Consider the following 18,436-nt stretch of genomic DNA (forward strand, 5'->3'; position numbering starts at 1 on the left):
CAGGAGGCGTCGACTTCTGGCCTGAAGGTACCGGACTGGGCAGAGCCTCTTGGACGGGCTGGACCGGAGCCTCTTGGATGGGCTGGACCGGAGCCTCGTGGAAAGGCTGGACCGGAGCCTCGTGGACGGGCTGGACCGGAGCCTCGTGGTCGGGCTGGACCGGAGCCTCGTGGACGGGCTGGACTGGAGCCTCGTGGAAAGGCTGGACCGGAGCCTCGTGGAAAGGCTGGACCGGAGCCTCGTGGAAAGGCTGGACCGGAGCCTCGTGGAAAGGCTGGACCGGAGCCTTGTGGAAAGGCTGGACCGGAGCCTCTTGGATGGGCTGGACCGGAGCCTCGTGGAAAGGCTGGACCGGAGCCTCGTGGACGGGCTGGACCGGAGCCTCGTGGTCGGGCTGGACCGGAGCCTCGTGGACGGGCTGGACTGGAGCCTCGTGGAAAGGCTGGACCGGAGCCTCGTGGACGGGCTGGACTGGAGCCTCGTGGAAAGGCTGGACCGGAGCCTCGTGGAAAGGCTGGACCGGAGCCTCGTGGAAAGGCTGGACAGGAGCCTCGTGGAAGAGCTGGTCCGAATGTGATGCGTCCTCCGGGACCACTGCCGAGACAGGATGCGATGTGTCCTCCGGTACCATCGCCGAGACAGAATGCGATGCGTCCTACGGGACCACTGCCGAAGCAGGATGCGATGTGTCCTCCGGGACCACCGCCGAGACAGGATGCGATGCGTCCTTCGGGACCACCGCCGGAACTGCATAAGGTGAAGGCAGGTGGAGCTCAGACTTGGACTGCAGAACAGGGACCCCTTGGACAGACTGAACAGCTCGAGTCTCTGGGATGAGGAGGAGATCGGGCTGAACTGGTGATGGAGGCGAGTGGAGCTTGGGCTGAGGAGTCAGAGCAGGAGACACCAGAACTGTCGGTGCTGCTCTGACCACAGAAGACCTCTGATGGCGGCTGTGTCGTCATCGATGTGAGGGGTCTTGGGTCAACGGAGGCGTGGAGAAGACGTTGGCAGAAACAGAAGATGAGGAGGAACAACCCACCAGGGATGAAGGCAGCATTGTCGGGATCAGGTGAGGGTGTGGTGGTATGGCAGGTGCTGAGATGGCACAAACAGGTTCAGGGGAGAAGGAGATGAAGCCAGTTCTGATTGTCTGGACCGAAGCAGTTAGGGACTGGAGTCTAGGAGCAGAAGGAGGAGATATGGAGGAGGAGGTGACAGGAGCAACTGGTGGAGGAGGGTCACGGCCAAAGGCGCGTAGAAGCATCTTGGCAAAGTCCCAGAATGACGCAGTCTTGACTGAGTCTATGTCAAAAAGATCTGCGGCCCATTCCAGAGGTTTATACCTTAGACAAAGTATCATGAAGGAGACTTTATCGAATTCGGAAGAAGTCATGTCCAGGTGGTGAGCACAATCCTTAATAAACTCCCAACAGGTGTCTGGGTCTCCATGGTAGGTGTACATACACCGAGATGTGGATGAACCTGGAAGTTCTGCTGGGTCCTTGTATGGTCAGTCCATTCTGTCATGTTGCGAGGATGGTTTGGACCCAAAATGCAGTTACCCAGGATGACACGAGTCAGGAGTTGATATAGAGTAAAATCCTTTTATTTTAGGATGAAACAAAAATAAATCCAAAAGGCAGGGAGCCAAAATCCAAAAATCCAGAAAAATGAGAACAAAGCTTACTTAGAGCACAAACTGGGAACGGGACAGGAAGTTTACACAGAGCACCAAAACAACGCTGACAAACAACAATGGACCGACACAACACAGAGACAAGACATGGCTTATATAGACAGGGAGGAGCAATTAGGGAAAAAGGAAGCAGGTGTGTGGAGTGAGGCTGGAGGGAAGGCAGGTGACAACAATTATCTGAATGGGGAAGAGAACCAGTGGAGGGCAGATAAACCTAACACTACATAAAACACAAAACTAAACCTAAAGACTGAGGGAAGGACCCACACAGACACACACACACACACACACACACACACACACACACACACATACACTGAGCTGGGGAATGACACACACACACACCGAGCTGGGGACAAAGAGGCTGGAGCTACAACTGGAGGGGCTGGGGATGACCTGAAGAGCTACAAACAGAAGACACATAAATGAGACGCAGACAAAGGACACATGAGGGCGCTATGAGACACAATAGGGGAATCTAAAGAGGGATGGAGAACATCAGGAGACACATGGGGAAAGACGCAGATGCAGACCATGACAGCCAGATGCTTAACTTCAGTTTTCAAAAAACAAAAAACTTCCCAGAGGTGAGCTCTCAAAAAGCAAAATACTGCAAAGGCAGCCTAACAAAACTGACAGTCAAATGATATTTTTCAAATAATTGTTGTGTTACATAACATTTCTATAAGCTCAAATTCAAATTCAAATTTTATTTGTCACATACACATTCATACACAGTACGAGATGCAGTGAAATGCCTTACACAACTGCTCGTGAACTAAGAGTTGAAAATAATAAAAAAAAACTGTACACCACGAATTAAAATGAAGGGTAAATTTAACTAGGAAAGAGTAAGGTAAAATATATCTGAATTAAAGTTGAATAATAGAATAGCTTTACAATAAAATACACAATACAATACAAATTAGAATAAAAGGTAAATTTAGCTGGGAAGGAATAAGATAAAATATATATAAGTTGAAGTTGAGAATAAAGTAACTAAGCTTTCAAAATGGCTTGAATAAATTCCTGTGCGTAGAACATTTACAGAACCTGAACATCTGAGCACATACGCCTCGAGTAAGTGCAACTTTACCAACAGTCATTGAACAGCTCTCAGCACAGCTGCATGAGAATGACAAACATAGAACAACTCACAGATTTTCAGCCCTCGTGAGTTCATTTTCCTATTTTGCCACGTTTAGGTATTTTTGGCTCTCGTGTGACATTTGTTTATCAGTGCCTTTTTAACCTTGGTTTTCTCAACCGGTGTCCATCCAGCCAGTCCCACATCGCATGAAGTAAGCTACAAGAAAAAAGTAAAGCATAAATAATAAATCCACTTTCCACACGTACAATTAAAGATTTGTGTTTTTTATTTGAAATTAGTAGCCCTGAGTGATGGCCTAGTGTGATTTAATAGGCATAGTTTTCTGAATGACGCATTTTAACTACCTAAAATATCATGTTTTAATGACTATTGATTCCATTCATTTGTTCTTATCATTACACATCTGAGTATGGGAATTTGATAACAAAACGCCACAGATCTAAACTTTAGAAAGTTCAATCAGTACTCACTTAGAATCCCACTGACTCTGGACTTGTCCAGGACCCTCTTCCCTTCCGGCACTTGTCCATGTTTTCCAAACGCCACTGCATTTTGGCAATCTTCTGGACTGAAGAACGCATCAAAAAGAAGATGGAACAAGCGGAGGCAGTCCTTCCTTGCCTCAGAGTGGATTGCAGCCAGACGTGTTGAAGAAAGAAAAAGGCCACTTTCTGCATACAACTCGTTTCCCAAATGCCTTCTTTGTAGTCCAGATCCACCTTGTGGCAGCACCTGCTCCACTCTATCCAGAAAGCTCCTCAATGACTCCATCTGTTCGCCACCAATAACACAAAAAAATAAAATATTATTACTTATTTGAAAAGCCTTGTCTTCATCCATCTATCATCTATACTGGCTTTTTTGGCTGGGGGCTGATGCCTAGCTCCTGCAGGCAGGGTACACGCCGGACAGGTCACTGGTCCATTGCAGGGCAACACAGACACACAGGACAAGCAACCATGCACACACACTCACATCTAAGGATAATTTAGAGACATCAAATAACTTGACCGTAATATTTTGACTGTGGAAGGAAGCTGGAGTACCTAGAAGGAACCCATAAATGGGGAAAACATGCAAATTTCATGCAGAAAAAACCCAGATTTGGGATTTGGACCTTCTTGCTGCAAGGCAACATTGCAGCAGCTTATCCATAGAAGCTTGGGCTCCACCATCCATGATATGAAGAGGAAAAGATGTAAAAAATACATATACATAATGTAAATCCATATATTTACTATTAGTGTGAGTGCTTAAATTCAATCTAAATTATTTACAGATAATTTCCACCAGCTGTCACATTAAACAGTGAATTTCCCTCAACAGACTCACTAATTTCACTCCTCAGACACTGAAAAATGCACTCCTGAACTGCAGCTAAACAGCCAATCATGTTTTATTGCTAGGTAAAACTGGAACAATTCTGGCCAATACACATCACTGAATTTATTGTCTCTGAGGCATAGCGCCCCAGCTACATGAAATAGCATGATAGTGTTGGGCATCGAGCATCGATTGGAACCGGTTCCAACTGTTCATTTTTCCCGGAATCGCTCAACGTTTTTATTTCGATTCCTAGTTTCCATTCCTAGTGTGCTGACGGAAGAGGAATCCGCGGCCGATCTCCATGAAAAATAAACGTGATCTGCAAATTGTGATAAACCCTTTTCAGGGTTGATCACACCAGCTGTCTGTGTGCAGCACCAAGTCCCCCCCTCCCCCCACCCGGATATAAACAAATGTGTCTGGTTGTGGTCAGAAACAAACACACTGGTTGTGCTGCAAGTCTTTTTCTTTTTGTCTCCAAAACATGTTTTAGTCTAAATGAAGGTGATGTTATTGTTCATAGAATTAAAATTCATGTTGAAGTTAAGATTATTTCATCAAGTAGGACCTGTGGTTAGCTGGCTCATGTAAAGCATGTCATGTCTTCAAAGAATCGGAATCGGGAATCGATAGGAACCGGAATCGAAACGAAGAATTGGAATCGGAATTGTTCAAAATCAAACAATGCCCAACCGTAATGCTGAAAGGTACTGGATTGGAAAGCCTTTCCCCTCTCTTTCTCTCTCACTCTTACACGCACACGCACACGCACACACACACACACACACACACACACACACACACATCAGACAAGGTCAATTTCTGTATCTCAAAAGCCCACTGGTACACCAGTGGATTTTATCCAGATTGAAAATATATATTTTAATTACAGTTTGATTTATTTGACATCAGTAGAATATTAATTATTTTGTTAATTTCTCCTTAAATGCCTAACGATTTAGTTTAAAATGAATATTTTTCATTCATCCCAATACATAAAGTTACACATTAAAGACTGACGAAAAATTAATTTGTTTATCAGAATAAATATCCATAGAATTAGATGGAAATTAAAAATGTGATTGTTTCCCATCTAAGCAGCCCCGGTCACAGACAGTTCAAGGGAGGGGGAATTGTTTTCTTGTTACACAGCAATGTAACATCTGTATATTATACAGCTAATGCTTATATTGTTTCAATCTTAACCAAAATATGAAGTTATGTGTTTGTACCCTGGAGTCCGTGGTGAAGTGATGACTCTCAAAGTATTCACTGCACAAGCGGGAGAATGAATTGGGAGTCCAGCACTCTCTTCTTTGGTTGCTTACCCAAAGGTCAAGCCTCTCTGGATCACCTAGAGGAAAACTTCATACAAAGAACTACTTAAGCATGTGGGTTTAAAATACTTAACAGCTTATCATGGCCTGTAGTAAAAGGTCTAAAATTAGGATAAAGAGTAATACAAAATGCATACTTTATAAATAAATATAAAACCAAACACTTGAGTCTATCGCCTTATTGGATAGGATATGAACCTTTTAATAATCAATTTTATTAACTCATTTCCATTTTATTAAACTGCACTAACTCCCATGAGAGCAGGGCACCCGGCCGCGGCTCTTTGTGGACAGATTAGTTATTTAGTCGCTCCCCACCACCACTATTTTACAAATATGTAAAAAAAAAAAAAAAACGAGCCAGTTTATCTGATGGCATACAGACTTCTGGAGACTAACATCAAGCACTATCAACCAACTCACCGAGCTGCAGTATTTCTGAGGTCAGGCCTCTCTCCGAGTCCGAGAGCTCCACAAGCGGTCAGCCCGCGCAGCAGCCAGGCGCCGAAGCCGTCAGAGATGCGCCGGGCTGACCGCTGGGAAGAACCGGGTGGAAGAATGGAACACAGAAGTCTCCCTCCGAGAGCTCCGTCATATTTCAACCCATTTTATGTTAAATGCACTGGGTTTTACACCCATCGACATATACCCTAGTATTTATTTTACTGTATAACATCTAAATTTCATGGTTAAACAGTACATGTTAAAATGGTAGTTAGCTAGCTACTTTGATAAGCTCAGCTCGGCAGTGACCTAAAATACATAAATATAATTTTACTTACCCAAAAAAATGAAGTGGAGACTCCTTGGACGCTCTATTAGTGCAATTAATGCCACAGCAAGTCATTTTGTCCAACAATTGCACAAATAATATCCAAAAAGAACGCACAAACGCTACAACTAATGGTCTAAGGTGAGAGACTGAAAATGCCGGAGCAGTTTTCAGGCCAGACCGAGGCTCTACTGAGGCCTTTCCACAGAGCTAGCTCTGTGGTCACGTGGGTCTGATGCTCATTAATTATACAGAATTTTAGGCTTTTAATACACTTAAACAGAAGAGTGAGAAAAACATTCACCCCCCCCCCCCCCCCCCCCCCCCTCAGAGTTGTCATGAGTGTAAACTAGATCATTTAAACCTAAAACATGTTCTGGTACCAGGCTGTAAATTTGTTTATTTCTGCTGTGAAATTGGTATTTTTAATATGGGAGTCAATGAGGATTTGCTCGCTTCTGGCACCAGCCCCTAGTGGATGAGGGTGGAACTGCAATTTATTTCACTTCCGCATTGGCCTCAATTTCAGACTCACATTGTGGGGGCCTGGGTTACACACAGAACAAAAACAGATACAGGCAGACCACGAGATCGGCCATCAAGGATGTGAATGTTCCTCTTTGGGTTTTCACAATAAAATGAAAGGCATGCACAAATGAAGGTTGTGGTGGTTTTCAAGTTAAGATTTTTCAGCCACATCCTCCTGGGCTCCTCATCTCTGGGGAGGTGGTGAAAACTGTACTGACGCTTGCAGCTGCATGCTCTAAATATCGCTCTTGTAGCTGCAAATTTAAATTTCTCTGGTTGTTAGTACAAGTACACAAGCGCAACATCTTCCCGAACTGCCTGACTACATTTTTGGGGGCTAAATGTTTATTTTAAATCCTTTTCCAATGTTCACAAAAACTGTTACTAGCAACGGAACCGCACAATACAAACTAATGGGTTTGCAACACTTCCGTTATCTCACTGGATGTTGCTTGCATCAGCGTTTGTCCATGAGGCTACTCAGAAATAAGAATGATACGCTCTTTCTGAGCTGAAGAGGATGTGAGATTTTGGACTTATCCTCAGACGGCTCCTGGATGTGTCGCCACATTGGAGACAGGAACAAGCGCTATTCAGCCAAAGTTTCATCATCACGGAACATTTTCTCTCTGAGACATAGGCTTTGGAAAACATTTGCTTCAGTGAGAGAAATCTTCCCGCATGAGCTGACAGAGAGCTGCGCTGAGCTTGATTGATTTAGCTACCTCCGCATTGTGGGCGATGATTAAAATGTCAGCTCATCTGTAGGCATCGGGGTAATTCTTTCAGAACCACCAACAGCTTGCAGATTTCTCCTTCAAAATAAACGGTCAAATACGGGAAATATCCGGTCAGTGTGAACCCTGCCATTTAACTGTGTTGCCTTCTTGTGAAGACTGTTGCAAAGAGAAACATTAAACATGTTCATCAACAGAGCCATGCGCACAGCACCATTATCTCCGTCACTTTAAATGAGGGAAAAACAAATTGATCAGATCCTTTTCAACATTGTTTAATGTAAAGTTTCATTCAGTAAAAAGTTTGATTACAACAATCCAACCAGACAGAGCCTGGATTTGTATTCTGAACCGTTTAAACATGTTTTTAAAGGAGACACGAGTGATGTGTCAAAAAGCAGCATCTGCTCAACTATAAAACCACTAACAAGATGAAAAGTATCCAAATACGGTAGGCACTAGGGATGAGCGAGTACACCACGATCTGTATCTGTTCAACTATCTAAATTATCTGTATCTGTACCCAGAGTGGGCATGGCCTAACCCGGCAGTGGGTGTGGTTTAACCTGAAGTGGGCGTGGTTTAACCTGAAGTGGACGTGGTTTACATCAATACATTATTTTAAATCTGAAATTGATATGGATTAATCAGAAGTTGCTATGTGTATTGTTTATTAGAAAACTATTTACAGAGCAACCTCAGAATTGAGATTAAATATTTTTGATCACAATAGTAAAGGAACTGTTACAGAACAAGGGTTTCACTAAAATCAGAACATTAATATTTAAGTGCATGGATTAATACATCTGAACTCATGCAGTAGGAACTAGGAAATATGAAATGCTAGAACCAGACACAACTTTTTTAAATTATTTAAGTTATAAATAATTTGATTCAGTCTCAGCTGAAGTACCCTCTGTATCACTCGTTGTATGAGAGAGAGAGAGAGAGAGAGAGAGAGAGAGAGAGAGAGAGAGAGAGAGAGAGAGACCCGAGCAGAGGCAGTGACCAACGCAGCACGAGCCGTTTTCAGCTCTGTCTTGTCAAATGCACCACGTACGTTACGAAAAAAGTAACTTTCAATATTAAACCAAAAAAGAGGCGAGCTGAAGAAAAAATAGGGAGTACTGAAGAAACGTGAGAGACAGTGAAGCAAGCACAGAGAGATCCGTTACTGTCTGTGTGTGTGCGTGGATGCCTGGGCCGAGCTGGCTGAGCTCCCGGCTGCAGTTTTGTGTGTAGGGAGGGGCGAGCGCTCTATGTGACTGGCCAATCACAGAGCGTGAAGACAGTTACCCACTGAGGATTTTCCTTCAGCACGATTACATATATTTACGAGTTTTACTCGTTTCATGCTCGTACTCGTCATTAATGCTTTATCCGGCTCATCTCTAGTAGGCACAGATGGACTACGTCTTCTGGATCAATTTTATACAAATTGTTTTATTAATTATCTTCTGAGAGGTAACTTTGACGTACATGAGCGAACGGAATTGGTTACCGCCACCTGTTGTGATCAGTTAAAGCAGCTCTCGGCTGTCTTAGGGTGGGCCCAAGTGCAATGGGCTTGGCACACGGGAGGCCACATCGCCTCTCCTCCATTCATTTTCAATGAGACATGCGTGACAAAGCGATAATCGCGGGTCTCCCTCCTACAAAGCAAAATGAGAAAAACGTGCATGTGAAATTTTGCGCTCGTGCACGTGTCGTGCACAGGCGACCCAGCGACGCGATCCCAGAAAGTTGAAACATTTTCAACTTTTCATCGCTGTCGCTCGGACGAGGACCAATCAACGGAGGTTTCATTCACTGACCAATGAGCGGACAGGATGCTCCGTATGTCTCCGAGCAAACATGGAGGAGAAGTTGATTATTATTATGTTTTATAGTAAAATCAGAAGTAAGATTTCACATAACTCTAGCAGCACCTTGTGAAACATCATATCTACCGCTTTTTTTTACTCTGAACCGCTTAAATAACCTTAATTCCCTCCAACCTGACACAGCCAATCAAAACAACGGAAGTTTGGATTTCGCCATGGAACAGAACGTGTAGACGGCTTTGCCGCTGGCCGCTGCCGCGGGTTGCCTCCCGTGTGTCAGGTAGTAAAAGCGACAGCGACAAATTTTGCTGATCGCGGTCGTTTGTCGCCTCCTGTGTGTCGAGCCCATAAGTGGGTGGGCTCAGGCCCGGTAGGCCCACCCACAACATTGTGGCTGCTGTGGCTCCCGGTGCTGTCTTTACTATCGGAAACAGGAAATAATCACTCTTTGATGGGAAAAGGTTGCTGACCCCTGGACTAGGAGGAGGTCTGGGAGGATTGTGTTGAAGGCAGAGCTGAAGTCCACAAAGAGGATCCTGGCGCAGGTACCCGGGGAGTCCAGATGCTGCAGGATGAAGTGTAGAGCCATGTTGATGGCATCATCTACAGATCTGTTGGCTCTGTAGGCAAACCGCAGGGGGTCCAGGAGGGGCGCTGTTAGGGTCTCCAGGTGGGGGGCAACCAGGAGCTCAAATGACCTCATGACCACTGATGTCAGATGCACAGGTCTGTAGCGTTTAGTAGTGTTTCAGTTGTTCGCTAATAAGAAAGCACAGATGTGTGTCCCTCATTGTAAAGTGTTACCAGTATTTATTTTGTAACATAGAGAACTCTGGCCCCTGGGGGAGTGACTCTCGTAGACTCCCGCCCATCCCCATCGCTGTGCTGAGCTCTTCTAGGATACAGAGGTGGTGTTTTGCTGATAGTTTGACAGACAGCAAAGCTGAGCTCAACAGGAGACAGGGATGGATCGTAGAGGTTGTTAGGCTAACTGAAACCAGAACTGCTCTGCCCTTGGACCATGCCATGATGTCTGGCCCAGCTTTGAAGGTCCTCCTGTGGTGAGACTTTGAACAGAACAAATTGCTGTGACTGGACTTTTTCCACCAGACCAACAACTTAATGCAGGATACCTGTGGCTCACAGCAGTCAGGAGGAGGTTGTGGCCTGTTCCCCGATGCCCTCCATTTTTTCACTGTGTGTGTGTGTGGGACACTGAAAACCTATTTTTAAATCATTATTCCTGATTATAATGGGTCACTGAGTTTTTCATGCTGGCTGAATATGTCCAGCATTTGCATCTGATAAAAAATAGACAGTGAAACCCTAGGATTAAAACAGCCTGACAGATTTATGTCACACAAAAATAAACAATAATGAACAAGAATCTGTTTCTAGACCTGCAGAAAGAGAGAAGAAAAAAAGCAAAAAAACAAAACAAAAAAAGGGACACAACAACAATACAACAAGATCTAGCTATCACTGGGTCAACTTGATGAAGAAATATATAATCAACATTGCTTAACTGAACAATCACGATAATAAATCACAGTGCATTAAGTGCCCACCATAGTCTTAAGACATGTGTTTAACGTGCCCAAGCCCATACTTATGAGAGCACCATGTGAGCACCTGTGTGTGTACACGCGCTTGTTTATGTAAGGTTTCTCTATAGGAGCGTCCAACAGAGAGTGTGAGGGACCACAGATCCGCCCCCCAAAGATGCGCAGGAGAAGGGGGGAGCTCCAAGTCCCAGAGATCCAGGAGTTGCCCCAGAGCACAGGAACCCCAAGGAGACTGCAACCAGAAAAGCCCCCGCCCCCCTCGAGAGGCACAGAGGATTGCCCCGGGGGACCACAACCAGCAGCCAGCAGAGTCCCTGGAGATATCGTCGGCAAGCCCACAGGCCCGCCCGCAGCCTCCCATCCCCTAGCCGGCCGAGCCCGGGACCCAGCGACCCGGGACCCAGAGCCAACAACCCCCGCCGGGGACCCAGCAGAGCCCAGGGACCCAGACCCCACCAGGCAGCCACCGGGATTGGTCAGGCAGATGCCAAAAATCTTAAACTCCCTGACCCGGGAGCCACGACCCAAGCAGACCAAGGCACAGTACTCCACACCAGGTGTGGCAGGGGGAGGGGGGACAAAGATCTATATCATCAAAAGAAGTCCCAGGAGAGGGGAGGACCCAAAGGCCCCACCTGACATATACAGTCATACACAAACACAGTCACACACTCCCTCCCTCATGCTCACACATGCACATACAACCCAAGACTTACAAAAATGCACGCCGGACACCCACTCATGCTCCCCATACACACCCTATTCACTCTGGTCCCGGTACTGCTGCACATGGGGTACAACCATCACCGGTTACCAGAGTTTGACCCTTTCTGCTGGGGTGCTGATGAGCAGGCTCCTCCGCCCAACGCTGAGCACAGCAACCCACCACCCCAGACCCCAACCAGACGGCCAGATCTCCCTCCTAGCCTCCAGCCCCAGGAAGCCTAGTGACAACAGAGGTGTGTTAAGACCCCTAGTCTCCCTCCGCCTGCTCCAATATAGTGTTGTGTGATCATGAGGTGTATTCCATGGCTGTGGTGAGTGGGCAGTGCGGGCATCATCCGGCCTATGCCAGCTGATGCCACCGCACCACCACACTTACACCCTCAGCCATCAGTGTCTAAGTGCGGTTTAAAATTGGAAGTGAGCACCGGCACCCGGGAGGAGGCTGAGATATCCCCCTGCCAAATGCCGTTGAATGTGCTCACTCCCAAGGCCCTAAGTGTGTGTTTGTGTGGAATGTCATCGGTGGAAGTGTTTAAGGTGCAAATAAAATTGGGGGGTAGGTTGCCACAGGAATGCGGAAATGGGGTCCATACCCGCACCCCCTGACTTGCCCACCCCCCAAGATCCTATGTGTATGTTTGTGTGATGATGTGAGGGAGCAGGAGGAGAGAAATGTGTGGGGATGGGGAGGAATAGCTGGTCTTACCTTTGCTGGTTTGTGCCCCATTCCATCATTTTCTGGTTATCCATGATAACAAAATCTCCAAGAGATTGTTAAACCACTGGTTTTGGATGAACGCAGCAACTTTTGTTAACTTCTGGGCCCAAAGGCTCTTGAATTCTTTGTATTGGAGAAGGATCCAGTGTGCATGCAATAGTTATAGGGCAGGTCAATGGTAAAGATTGCTGCGCCCAAAAGGAACAGGAAATAGGTCACCAGACGATTTGGTCATGGTAAAAGTGTGAGAGAACATTTTAAACTACACTTGTATGCAGATTATCATGATGTAGTTTAGTTTAGTTGAATTTTCCTGTTTTTTATATATTTAGTGATTCCTATATTCTTCTTCTTCTTCCTGTGACACTGGTAGGGTGGTGCCCTAGCGCCCCCTATGGATGAGTCGCCACTGGGTGACACTCTACTGGGGGGGGGGGGGGGGGGACTAGTCCTTGTATTTTAAACAGTTTACCACTAAAGGGTTGAAAACAATATTGACAAGTGTAGCTAGAAAAATAATTAAAAAGTTACTGCCATGAACGGAAAGCTAGCTTGTGCTAAACCACATGCCAGTCAGTCAGTTTAACCACTGTACTACCAAGTCGGTTACACAACAATAATCCTTTAACACAGACATCCTGTACTGGCCATTTCATCCCCAATGCAAAAGTATTTTGTCAAAATATCCCGTTTTCGGAACCGAGTACCACCAGCTTCAAGGAGAGGAGAAATGCCTGATGGTAGTTATCATCCAGGCATTTTCAGAATTTTCAAAGTAAAACTGATACAGGAATTCAGCTAAAAGTGGGTTTTCATGAGGAAATACCAATAACACATGGTAAACGTTTTAAACACATGAACAGGAAAGAGCAGACAATGTCTCAACTGGTAGATTAGTAGCATTAACAACTTCACCACACAGCAGGAGCTTCTCCAGACTTGTATTATTGGTCCAGTATGACTTACAAGACATTCATTCACTACTAGAGACCGCTGCAAGTGTATTGATTAAACAAGTGTCCTACACCTTTACCAGTACACACCTGCTTTCCACGTCTGGATCTCCACATTCTGGCTGAAATGTCCACAACCTGCTGATGTTCTGGCTCGGACCTGGAAGATGTATTTAGTTCCAGGCTTCAGTCCCGTCACTCTGGCACTGGTGTTTTTAGACTTCAGAGTCGAGTAACTGTGTTCTTCATTATCCTGTTGGAGAGGCAAGCATATTTTAGATCAGCATGCTGCTTACATTACTACAGATGACTAAAAATGACTACAGTTTACTAACAAGTAACACAGATAGTACGTTGTTACAAATTACTACAGCTTACTACAGATTATTACAGGATACTACAGATGATTTAAGATCACCACAGATTACTGTGGATTATTACACATTAGTACAGACTACTACAGATGACTAAAAATGACTACAGTTTACTAACAAGTAACACAGATTGTAGGTTATTACAAATTACTACAGCTTACTACAGATTATTACAGGATACTACAGATGATTTAAGATCACCACAGATTACTGTGGATTATTACACATTAGTACAGACTACTACAGATGACTAAAAATGACTACAGTTTACTAACAAGTAACACAGATTGTAGGTTGTTACAAATTACTACAGCTTACTACAGATTATTACAGGATACTACAGAAGATTTAAGATCACCACAGATTACTGTGGATTATTACACATTACTACAGACTACTACAGATGACTAAAAATGACTACAGTTTACTAACAAGTAACACAGATTGTACGTTGTTACAAATTACTACAGTTTACTACAGATTATTACAGGATACTACAGATGATTTAAGATCACCACAGATTACTGTGGATTATTACACATTACTACAGACTACTACAGATTACTAAAAATGAGTACAGTTTACTAACAAGTAACACAGATTGTAGGTTGTTACAAATTACTACATCTTACTACAGATTATTACAGGATACTACAGATGATTTAAGATCACCACAGATTACTGTGGATTATTACACATTACTACAGACTACTACAGATGACTAAAAATGACTACAGTTTACTAACAAGTAACACAGATTGTACGTTGTTACAAATTACTACAGTTTACTACAGATTATTACAGGATACTACAGATGATTTAATATCACCACAGATTACTGTGGATTATTACACATTACTACAGACTACTACAGATGACTAAAAATGACTACAGTTTACTAACAAGTAACAGAGATTGTACGTTGTTACAAATTACTACAATTTACTACAGATTATTACAGGATACTACAGATGATTTAAGATCACCACAGATTACTGTGGATTATTACACATTACTACAGACTACTACAGATTACTAAAAATGACTACAGTTTACTAACAAGTAACACAGATTGTACGTTGTTACAAATTACTACAGCTTACTACAGATTATTACAGGATACTACAGATGATTTAAGATCACCACAGATTACTGTGGATTATTACACATTACTACAGACTACTACAGATGACTAAAAATGACTACAGTTTACTAACAAGTAACACAGACTGTACGTTGTTACAAATTACTACAGCTTACTACAGATTATTACAGGATACTACAGATGATTTAAGATCACCACAGATTACTGTGGATTATTACACATTACTACAGACTACTACAGATGACTAAAAATGACTACAGTTTACTAACAAGTAACACAGATTGTACGTTGTTACAAATTACTACAGTTTACTACAGATTATTACAGGATACTACAGATGATTTAAGATCACCACAGATTACTGTGGATTATTACACATTACTACAGACTACTACAGATGACTAAAAATGACTACAGTTTACTAACAAGTAACACAGATTGTAGGTTATTACAAATTACTACAGCTTACTACAGATTATTACAGGATACTACAGATGTTTTAAGATCACTACAGATTACTGTGGATTATTACACATTACTACAGACTACTACAGATGACTAAAAATGACTACAGTTTACTAACAAGTAACACAGATTGTAGGTTGTTACAAATTACTACAGTTTACTACAGATTATTACAGGATACTACAGATGATTTAAGATCACTACAGATTACTGTGGATTAATACACATTACTACAGACTACTACAGATGACTAAAAATGACTACAGTTTACTAACAAGTAACACAGATTGTAGGTTGTTACAAATTACTACAGCTTACTACAGATTATTACAGGATACTACAGATGATTTAAGATCACCACAGATTACTGTGGATTATTACACATTACTACAGACTACTACAGATGACTAAAAATGACTACAGTTTACTAACAAGTAACACAGATTGTACGTTGTTACAAATTACTACAATTTACTACAGATTATTACAGGATACTACAGATGATTTAAGATCACCACAGATTACTGTGGATTATTACACATTACTACAGACTACTACAGATGACTAAAAATGACTACAGTTTACTAACAAGTAACACAGATTGTAGGTTGTTACAAATTACTACAGTTTACTACAGATTATTACAGGATACTACAGATGATTTAAGATCACTACAGATTACTGTGGATTATTACACATTACTACAGACTACTACAGATGACTAAAAATGACTACAGTTTACTAACAAGTAACACAGATTGTAGGTTATTACAAATTACTACAGTTTACTACAGATTATTACAGGATACTACAGATGATTTAAGATCACCACAGATTACTGTGGATTATTACACATTAGTACAGACTACTACAGATGACTAAAAATGACTACAGTTTACTAACAAGTAACACAGATTGTAGGTTATTACAAATTACTACAATTTACTACAGATTATTACAGGATACTACAGATGATTTAAGATCACCACAGATTACTGTGGATTATTACACATTACTACAGACTACTACAGATGACAAAAATGACTACAGTTTACTAACAAGTAACACAGATTGTACGTTGTTACAAATTACTACAGCTTACTACAGATTATTACAGGATACAACAGATGATTTAAGATCACCACAGATTACTGTGGATTATTACACATTACTACAGACTACTACAGATGACTAAAAATGACTACAGTTTGCTAACATGTAACACAGATTGTACGTTGTTACAAATTACTACAGTTTACTACAGATTATTACAGGATACTACAGATGATTTAAGATCACCACAGATTACTGTGGATTATTACACATTACTACAGACTACTACAGATGACTAAAAATGACTACAGTTTACTAACAAGTAACACAGATTGTAGGTTATTACAAATTACTACAGCTTACTACAGATTATTACAGGATACTACAGATGATTTAAGATCACCACAGATTACTGTGGATTATTACACATTACTACAGACTACTACAGATGACTAAAAATGACTACAGTTTACTAACAAGTAACACAGATTGTACGTTGTTACAAATTACTACAGTTTACTACAGATTATTACAGGATACTACAGATGATTTAAGATCACCACAGATTACTGTGGATTATTACACATTACTACAGACTACTACAGATGACTAAAAATGACTACAGTTTACTAACAAGTAACACAGATTGTAGGTTATTACAAATTACTACAGCTTACTACAGATTATTACAGGATACTACAGATGATTTAAGATCACCACAGATTACTGTGGATTATTACACATTACTACAGACTACTACAGATGACTAAAAATGACTACAGTTTACTAACAAGTAACACAGATTGTACGTTGTTACAAATTACTACAATTTACTACAGATTATTACAGGATACTACAGATGATTTATCTCTCTGAGGAACTTAGCAGAGGGTGATATTTTCATTTCTAGCAATGATGGTCTAGTTCATAATGTTACTTCTTTACGCGTGGCATTAGATAATGTCCCTTTAACAAAGAAGGTAACTAAGCACAAGAAGTTGGCTCCCTGGTTTAACTCTGATCTACGTACTTTAAAACCGAACAGAGAACATGGCGCTCTACCCATTGGGAGGAGTCCTACTTATCCTGGAAAAAATGTCTAGTGCTCCATAAAAATAAGATTCCACAAGATAGGAGTATGGCTACGTATTATAACCCCAGATTCTATGAATATAGTATAGCCACTTTACCCTGTTTTGAATCCCACACCCTCGTTTGACGAGAGGGCACCCGCAAGGTTTGAACCTATGAGCAGAGATACCAGAGATGATATCTAATCCTCTGAGAAGGTTGAAAGCAGGTCAGAAAGCAGTGAAGACCATGAGTCAGATGACCCAGCCAGTGAGTTGGTGACAAATGTGTCTGCATTAGAAGCACAGATAATGCATGGAGAAAGTACTGCCTGCCTTTCCTCCAGTGTAATGATGCTGGAAGGAGACCTGGGTACCAGAACCCTACCAGTTCCTGACAGGGTGAGGTCAGTCCTGCTGAAGCCAGGGACAGATCTCCAACGGGACCCTGTGTTGGCACCCCTAAGGCGCCTAGCAGGGAGAAAAGCTAAAATGTGGGGAGCCTATGAGCCAGCAGGCGGAACCCCCATATGGCCGGATCCAGAAGACCTGGCAGTAAAAGCAATAGATGTTATTTCTCATGCGTCAGGCTCAACTCCATGCAGCCAGGTAAAATGCTGGAAAATACAAGCAGAAAGAGCTGCGCAGGCCAGAGAGCTGAACCCCCCCGGATGGTTTATTACCTCCAGAGTGTAAAAAATGGGAAGCTGCAGACACATACCAGATACGCCATGACCAGCCAGTGGACATGCAGAGTAATTGAGCCAGCAGTCTGGGTGCACACCATGAATGTGTCTGCAAAAGCCCTTGTAGCTGGGAAACGGTCAGAACCAAGTGGGCCCCCCAGAAAAGAGGTGACCTGGGCGGCCATCCCCAGCACGCCAGTCAGCGAGCGGCTGGGACTTCCTATGGGAAGCCCATGCAGACAAATCCCGCCTCGAGCCCCGACTCGGGCTAGAACATTAAATCCCACAGCACCTATGTGGACGCCAATAGGCCACTCAATAGGAAACCCACCTTGTGGGACGCATGGCTCTGACCACAGCAGGCCTTCACCCCCTTTAAGGGACCTTC

General features: G+C 43.1%; 1 protein-coding gene across 8 annotated transcripts in view; it reads right to left on the bottom strand.

The window, feature by feature from the left end:
* The window catches only part of epha8 (eph receptor A8), a 411,677-nt gene that overhangs the window by 144,796 nt on the left and 248,445 nt on the right, over nt 1-18,436 (bottom strand). For all 8 annotated transcript variants that reach the window (XM_070549067.1, XM_070549062.1, XM_070549064.1 and 5 more), the window contains one exon: nt 13,386-13,548. In XM_070549067.1, the coding sequence (XP_070405168.1) occupies nt 13,386-13,548 (163 nt within the window). The remainder of the gene's footprint in view (nt 1-13,385; nt 13,549-18,436) is intronic.

The sequence above is a fragment of the Nothobranchius furzeri genome, chromosome 3 (genome assembly GCF_043380555.1).
Source record: "Nothobranchius furzeri strain GRZ-AD chromosome 3, NfurGRZ-RIMD1, whole genome shotgun sequence".
NCBI classification, from domain to species: Eukaryota; Metazoa; Chordata; class Actinopteri; order Cyprinodontiformes; family Nothobranchiidae; genus Nothobranchius; species Nothobranchius furzeri.